Below are 7,986 nucleotides of genomic sequence, written 5' to 3' on the forward strand. Positions count from 1 at the left end.
GCCAGCAGCCGCGCACCAATAAAGGCCCTTGGCCTCCCTGTCCTCCGTGTGCTGCCTCTCTCTCAGGTGCCGAAATGTGCGGGGGCCTCGTGGCGGATGGGGGCATTGGAGACACAGGGAGGTAGCACACGTGGTGCTGGTGGCGGCAGGACACGCAGCGGGACCGGTTCCTCTGCGGGCCAGAGCGCTGTCATACGGCGCGAGTCATCCCCAAAACTAAGCCCTCAAGGCTCAGCAACTTCTCTAGCTGTTTCCTCAAGATCCCAGGAAACCTGACTGCCCTCAGAGCCCCGCAGTGAGATATGGCACCTCCTGAGGTGCTCAGAAATCCTCCCATGCCCTGGATTTGGAAATGCCCCCAGGACCTGATGGTGCCCTGATCTCATCCCCGTCCACATGCCTGGTGCTGGGCAGTGCCCTGCGGCGACTGCATCACTGGCACCATTGCGCCAGAGCCAGCATGAACACCCCCTTGAAGGGAGTGATTTGCACATCCCTGCCTTCTGCTCACCCCAAATACCCAATTTTTCAGTCCCTGATGTCTTTTGAAGTCTGTGACTTGCAGCTGGTCAAAGTGGATGGGGGGCGGGGATCCTCCCTGAATGCAGCCCCATGCGCTGCCCTCTGTCACATCCCCCCAGCCTCGTGGCTCAATCTGTGCCCTGGGCCCCAGAGGAGCTCCTCTATCCCCTGCTCCCACCCTGCGTAATTCAGGGACAGGGAAAAAGCAGAGGCTGGGGGGAGAGGAGGGTCTGAGCCAGGAGCAAGCCCGATGCTGCACGTGAGGACGAGGACAAGCTGAGCCCCACTCTCACACCAGGGTGTCGTAGGTGTTTCCTCTCCCTCCTGCTGATCCTGCTGCTAGGATTGTCTGGCAGATGAAGGGTTAACTGCAGGAGGCGGGGCAGATGGAGGGGGCAGCTGATGAGCCAATTAGCACATCTGGTGCTAATTAAGACCAGTTGAGGAACAGGGATATAAGCAGGAAGGAAAAAGAGTCTTGCTTCTTCCTGGGGAAGGGTTCTGGGTGCTCCTTGCTACCCTGTGATGTATCATGCAGGTGGGTCCTAAATATCCTGGCCCGCACTTGCTGTGGTGCTCAAAGGGACAAGGGTTGTGTTTCCAGGGGTGCTTGAGCTTTCTGTGGGTGGGAAGGAGCAGGAAAACCTCCCGCTCTATCAGAATGAGCCCTTTGGCCCTTTTCCTGTAGTAATTTGGGAAGGTTTTCGCCAGTGTCTGGGCAGTGTGGGAAGGGAGGCTGCGCTCAGCACAATTTTCTGGTTGGTGCTGGTGTGGCACTTGGCATCTGCTTTGGACTGGTGCCAAAGTTTCACTGGGATTCTGTTGGGCATCAGCTTCAGCAGTGATGTGGCTGCACAAAGCTGCTGCCCTGCTGCAGGGTGCAGCACCTTCAGAAATACCCCCTTGAAAGAACAAACACTGCACATCCTTTTAGGGTGAAATCTTTATTTGTAGCCTGGGCTGGAAGTCATCAGGTGGTGTTTTCCTTACTTGGGAAAGCTGAAATCCCCCTTGGGGTGGGAGCTGACACTAAGGAGGTGCCTCCCTGCACCTGGAGTGGAGCCTGTGGTTGGGGTGTCAGGCTGGTGCCCCAGGGGTTTGTCAGCACATTGGGAATTAAAAAAGCCTCTTTGTGATAGTGCTTGGTGTTGGAAAAGTGGTAGAGGAAATTGATGCTCCTCCTCTTGCAGGAAACAGCTGGTTTAGCTGTTGAGATGGCCCATGCACAGATTTCCAACCTGCTCAGAGCCAGGGAAAGGATTAGCGGCCTGAGCTGGCCTTGGCCATCTGAGTCACCTTGTGCTTTGTGGTAGTTCATTAGCTTGCTGGTGGTGGTGAGCACAAGAGCTGCCTGTCCTCTCCGAAGTGCTGCTTGCTGTCCAACTGCTGCTCAGAGCCCGCAGCACCGGGGCCCTGGTGCCCTGGGCTCCTGCAGGTCTGCCAGGGCTGTGTACTGCACTGCTGCCTTCTTGCCTTCCCGAGCCACAAGCTCTTGAGCTAGGAGGCAATGGTAGAGGGAGAAGTGCTAAATCGGTGCCTCCTCTCGGTGGCGGGGGAAGGATGTCCCTGCTGCCCCCAATCCCATGGCCCTGGGTGATGTAAATCAAGAGGTGTAATTGCATTAAGTCTCTCTGAAAAGCTGTACTGGGCAAACTGCTGAGCTTAGATTAGGCACTAGAAGAAAACTGGGGCTTGCTCAGGTGAGGGCCTGAAGTGTGTCCCAGATTGCCTTGCAGCAGCCCTGGATGGGCCTGTCCTTGGGCTAAGATGTCTTGCATGTTGCATTGGAACCCTTCACTGTTTTGTCCAGGACCCTGGGAGCTGCTGTGAGATGGTGAAACCTGTAATGTTTTCCCCAAAATACGTGTTTGCTGAAGGACAGGCTTTCCTATGGTGTAGGGCCACCGTTGTTTCTGTGCACTTGAATACCCTGTGCTGTCCTGGGCAGCCCCTGCCCTTGCTCCCATGTGTGGGGCACAGCCCCTGTGGCACGTTAAAGCTCTCAGCTTTGGATGACAGTATTTGTCACCATGCTCAGGGTCAGCAAAAGGCCTAGTGGCTTCTCCAAGCAATTTTCTTGGAGCAGTGGCTTGTGTCAGCCACTCTACTACTATTGACCTACCTACTGCTGTGAAGAGCTCATTCACTTGGTAGCTGGATTTTGCAGATGTCTCCATATACAGCAGGTTCCTGCTCCTTGCAAACTCTTCTCCTTCCTAGTTAGGGAAAAGCAGAGTTATATCCAGGAAGTGTTACTGTGCTTGTGCTGTGACACAGCTCAGCAGGATCCAACTTAATGCCTGTGGGTGCTGAAAGGAGGGAAAGGGAGGCCTGGCAGGCACCTGCTGGGTGCTGTGTGCTGGCTAGCAGGGCTTACCTCAGTTGTGACTTCTCGCTCGGCTGCCAGGTCTGCCTTGTTGCCCACCAAGGCTATCACGATCTCGTCGTGGAAGAACTCCTTCTCCAGCTCCTGCAGCCACAGCTTGGCCCTGCTCAGTGTTTCCTGCAGAGACAGACCAAAATGCCTGGCAGTAGCACCCAGCTGCCTTTGCCTGAGCCTGTGGTCAGTCTGCATCTGCTGGGACAAGCCTATGGATCTGGTGCTCGGATGGCCACCAGCAGGGGAGTGGGGATTCGTACCCTGCCCAGGAGCTGTGTGATGCTGTGCCCACAATGCTGGGTTTCCAGCATGGCACAGCTGCCAGCCTTTTCCCTTCTCCCTCAGCAGTGGCTCCGTGCTCACCTTGCTGGTGATGTCGTACACGAGGAGGGCAGCGTGGGCACCTCGGTAGTAGAGGTGGCAGACGCTGTGGTACTTCTCCTGGCCCGCTGTGTCCCAGATCTCCAGCTTGAGGGTTGTGGCCTCCAGGCAGAGGGTCTGTGTGAAGAACGAACCTACCAAGGAGGCACAAGGAGTGTTTGGCTTATGGCAGAGTTTCCAGTCCTGTGTCTGCTCTGCCTGGTCTTCAGGCCCTTGACCTCTGTACCTGCCTCACCTTCCTAGGGGCCCCCACAAAATCTGGGGATATCATGCAAAATGAGGATGTAAAATGATGAAGTGCTGATTTTAGTGGGCATGGTGGCCTGAGAAAGCAGGAGCACAGCTCTTGTAGCTCTTAGGATGACTTGCTCATGTATGTGCCCTGCTCATGGCACCATCTTTCCCTTCTATTTCTGATGTGCACCCAACTTAGCAGAAATAGCCTCATCACCTAATAAACTTCTGTTCAGCTTTGAAATGATTAGAGGGGACTTTGCTGATGTTACCTGGCATCACTCCAAGACATGGGTGCTTCTGGGTCTGGCACCATGCCAGTGAAGCTCTACATATTTGCTGCTTCCTTACAGGTATGAAAGGAACCTTGGAGCCCATTTAAGACCCAAGGTAAAATGGGACAAGTATCTTTTTCCCTTTGAGAAAGGTCCTGCTGAAAGATACTTCTTGAATTCAGCTTTGGAAACAAGGTTTCTACTAGAAATGGGACATATGTGTCGGGTCTGCCCTCCTATCTAGAGGCATCAACTTACTGAAGCCACTCACTCACATCCCACTGTGGGTAGCGATTCCTTGAAGTCATTTTTCACGTAGCGATAGGCAAGGCTTGACTTGCCCACTGATGTGTTCCCCAGGAGGACCACTTTGTAGGTGCAGGTGGGATGAGTCCCTTCCGAGGAGGTGCCAGCCACTGCTTTCGGTGTTGCTCTCTGCTCCATGCCCTGCAAAGGAACAAGCTCTGTTCAAAATAGACCTGCCATGATCCCAGTGCCCCTGCTCTGCCTCCCATGTCAAGTCCCTACCAAGTTTTGGTAGGGGAGCAAGTGGGTTTTATTCAAACAGGAGAGACAAAACTGTCAATATCTTGAATGAAATTTAATACTTGAGTCTGCCAGTATAGTAACTGCTAGTTACTACCAGAGGGGGGAGATATTTGGATAGAAATTTGATCGGAGGAGACTTTGCGTGATGAGACTTTTCATGTAGATGACTTTCCATTGGGTGCCTCTGATTTAAGGAAAGAGGCTGGAGAGAGTTACTGGTAGAGAACCTATGGATGTGATTTGCTCTTGAACACTCATCCTTCCCCAAAGTCCCAGTTCTGGAGGCAGCATGGTCTGCAGTGCATCAGGTTTGGAAAGAGCTCTGATGTGATGCACTTAAGGGAGTTGGACAAAAATTGGATGAGGAGAGGGAAATTATACTCTTCCAAGAACTCAAGAAACACCCTCAACTTGACTCCAAAAGCCTTAAGGACAACAGAATGCACCCCAAAAGACTTTTTGTTCTCCTGTACTGTGGATTAAGAAAACCTGATGAGACTGTGAAGCCTCAGGCCCATGTGATGGCCTCGCTGGGGAATGTGACTCAGTGTCACTCCACTGGAGATACGTTCATGTTGCAACATGGGATGGAAGGTGATGTGGCAAGATGATGGGACCTGGGGGAAGATGGGCAGGAACAGTGCAGTAGTGTGGAAGGGCCCTGCTCAACCCTCAGCCCTTGGCTTTGCGCAGCCCCTGCCTTACCTGATGGGCACACAGGCACCTGTTAGGACATAGGTCCCTATTTCTGATGCTGCTGGTAGAGGGCGATAGTGCCCACACGGAGGCAAAGGCAACTTCTTCCCCCACTGGTGACTATTCATTGGATATTTCTTAACCCCTCCTGCTTCGTGGCAAGCTTGTGCTCCAAGTGGCAAGTTCATACTTGGTGTCAGTCTTCCCTGTACTGAACAAAAGCCCCTTGTTTTCTTGTTTTTCTCCTTTAATTCCCCTGTCTCCTCCATGCTCCTCCCCAGGCTCCAGGTCTTTAATTTTCTTCCCTTTTCCCAGGTGGATCCTCCCCTGTCATGTGCAGGTGCCTCGGTCACAGTGAGGACTGTGCTCCCAAGGACTCAAAGGCACCATGTCTGGTCTTTGTGCGGGTAATCCTACAAACGCACCTGAAAGCTATCTTTATTTCACCCTAGAAGACCTGGGTTGGTCCCTTGGACTGTGCTTACCCTTCCCTTTATCCTAAGCCCAGTTTGGGAGACCTGCCTGGGTTCAATGAGAGGAGTTGGAGAATATCAACCTAGATGGGCATTTCCCTTCAGTCACCTGCAAAAATTGTGTTGGCAGATTTAGTCTCTAGGCACTGCTTAATATTTTGATGATTGCAACTAACTGCTTCTAGATGCGGACAGGCTCGGCTGGCCTCGTGCTCATGAAGGAGGTTATTACTAAAATAGTTGCAATTAAGGTAAATTTTCACTTTCCATTAATGGACAAAGCATCTCTGCACCCATGAAATTGTGTTTCAGGGCAGGACAGGTCCAATAGATATTAACCACCTTCCCCTATGGAACAAAGCAGCATGGAAGTAATCTGTGCTGGATAAGCAGTGCTTTCATGTTAATGCTGGAGCATGTGATAGGTGCTATTGCACTTGAACTCCCTGGCCTGACTGCCTCCAGGCTGCAGCGTGACCAAGCTGTTGATTGGTGTGGCTCAGGTGTTTGCAATTAGTAGGGAAAAGGGGACTTGATCTGGGGAGCATCTTCCAAACTGCTGTTTTACAGGCATAATGACCAGCAATAAAAAAAGCGCACGTGAGATGGCTGGAACACAACAGCAAGGATTTGTCTTTTACTACTCAATAAAGTAATCTCTGCACTGTTGTTAACCTTGGTGAGGGATGTGGGGGAGACCTCCGTAGGCTTACTACCAGAAGGGGTAAAGGACCTTTATTTCCAGAGGACACTTGTATAAAAAAAAAAAGATACCGGTTGGTTGTGATGAAGCCATTGAGAAGTGGTATTTAAAATCTCATATGATTTCCTGGGATACTGATCCCAAAGCCTTTCTAAACTAGCAGTGCTCAGATCCCAAAGCCATTTAACACATCGCAGTTTGTTATTTACAGCAGTAAATAGGCAGCACAGCTCAGTAGCTCACTGAGAAAAGCAGAACCCTCTTACCTGTGTGAGTGTCTCTGAAGTTGGCAGTGTCCAACCCTGAAAGATTTGGATAGGACTTTTTAGGGTCTTCTCGATTTACTGGATGGTTTTGTATGTTTTTTCTTCCCAGATGGCAGTTGCACATCAAACTCTCCAGTTACCTTATTTGTTGGAATTAAGCTCAAAGGCAGTCATCTATTTTTGCAAGACTCCTCACCTGTGAAGGCTCTTGGCTGTGCTAGCGTATGCAAGGGGCTGCTTTGAGGGCTCACTTAAGAAAAGGTTACTAGGGGATACAGAAACCCTAACGGGAAAGGCACTTTAATGCGCAAATGCCACTGGATTTGTGTAGTGCTGATTCCTCAGCACAATCTGCTCCTCACAGTGCTGAGGAGGGGAGAATTTGGGTCATGAAAGCAGAGTGAGCTGTGCAATAAGGCTGTGATAACCTGGGGCAGCCCTGGCAGGGACTTCTTGGGGGAGATTTCTGTGATGGTGCTTCAGGCTGGCCGTGAGGATGGAGGTGTCAGCGCTTTGGCAGTGATAGGTAATGGATAATCTGGGATTTTTCCCCTTGGGTGGATGGCCGAGCACTTGCTCAGGAGCCGGCTGTGTGGTACCAGCTGGACCTGTGGGAAGCCCTGCTGAGTCCCTCGCCCAGCACTGCCCTAAGCCTTCGGCACTGGTATCTGAGGCTACTTCCAAGCAGGAAGATCTAAATCCCAGCACCTCTCTCCTTGGGCAAGCCCCACACTTACCTTTCCGAAGCCTCCGGAGGTTCCCACCGGCAGTGACGGGAGCAGTCCCGGCTGGCAGCGCCGGCTCCCTGGGCTGTGGCACTTCCTCCTGGCAGGCAAATGAAAGGGAAATTGGAGCAGGCGCAGGCACCCTCCCCACTGCGCCGCCGGCAGCCCTGTCTCAGGGCCAAAGTTGAGGCAGGGCCGGCAGTCAGTGAACCTTAAACCCGTGCGCCGAGCCAGGCGAGGCTGGGCGGCCTCTTGGCTTGGAGCCTCGTTGCCCATCTCGTGTGGTGACATTGGCCTGTTTTCCCCCAGACTTGCTGCTTTAGCAGGTGGAATCGTGTCCCACAACAGAGATCTGGAAGGGGGTGCAGAAACCGCATGAGATAATGAAGCACTTGGGCCTTTGCTGCCTTGTAATTAAAAAAAGTGAGTTGCTTCAGATGGCTGGGTCCAGATGCTTTGTCAAAGCCTCTTGTTAGAGCCTTATAGCTTATATAGGTTGCTGGAGCTCTTATCTTCACACAGAAAAAGTATGGCATGTTAATACAATGGGATAACAGGTCTAGGGTGAGAACAAGCAGGAACATCTGCAGGTAAGCGAAAGTAGCTCTTATTTTTATTGCTAGTTTACTACTTAATGTGTCTTCTTCAAGCACCACCTTGGAAATACTTTAGCTTGGAAATGTTAAAGGGAAATTTACCAAAAATTCTGGTCCTAATTGTTACTGTGATGGGGTGGGGGGAGAAGCAGGAGGCCTAAAAACAAGCTTTAAAGAACCAAAATT

The 7,986-nt window shown here is 51.8% G+C and overlaps 1 protein-coding gene across 1 annotated transcript; it reads right to left on the minus strand.

Annotated features, from left to right (window-relative positions):
- Positions 1 to 1,897: 1,897 nt before the first annotated feature.
- Positions 1,898 to 7,480, minus strand: RAB17 (RAB17, member RAS oncogene family). The gene is made up of 7 exons (XM_088523796.1): positions 7,347 to 7,480; positions 7,217 to 7,304; positions 4,068 to 4,239; positions 3,266 to 3,417; positions 2,900 to 3,025; positions 2,645 to 2,738; positions 1,898 to 2,019 (listed from the first exon to the last, which is right to left on the minus strand). Exons 1-7 carry the CDS (start codon positions 7,478 to 7,480, stop codon positions 1,913 to 1,915), a joined length of 873 nt encoding a protein of 290 aa, XP_088379922.1. The 3' UTR covers positions 1,898 to 1,912.
- Between the last annotated feature and the right edge of the window lie 506 nt (positions 7,481 to 7,986).

This window comes from Tinamus guttatus, unplaced genomic scaffold (genome assembly GCF_059628265.1).
Source record: "Tinamus guttatus ecotype Peru unplaced genomic scaffold, ASM5962826v1 Tinamus_guttatus_pri_ptg000197l, whole genome shotgun sequence".
Lineage (NCBI taxonomy): Eukaryota > Metazoa > Chordata > Aves > Tinamiformes > Tinamidae > Tinamus > Tinamus guttatus.

Excerpts from the sequence above, each read along its gene's own strand:
- RAB17 (XM_088523796.1), bottom strand. The coding sequence starts at position 7,480 with ATGGGCAACGAGGCTCCAAGCCAAGAGGCCGCCCAGCCTCGCCTGGCT. Across the intron at positions 7,305-7,346 it reads CCGGCGGCGCAGTGGGGAGG|GAGGAAGTGCCACAGCCCAG; the intron begins GTGCCTGCGCCT and ends TTTGCCTGCCAG. Across the intron at positions 3,026-3,265 it reads TGTACGACATCACCAGCAAG|GAAACACTGAGCAGGGCCAA; the intron begins GTGAGCACGGAG and ends CTGTCTCTGCAG.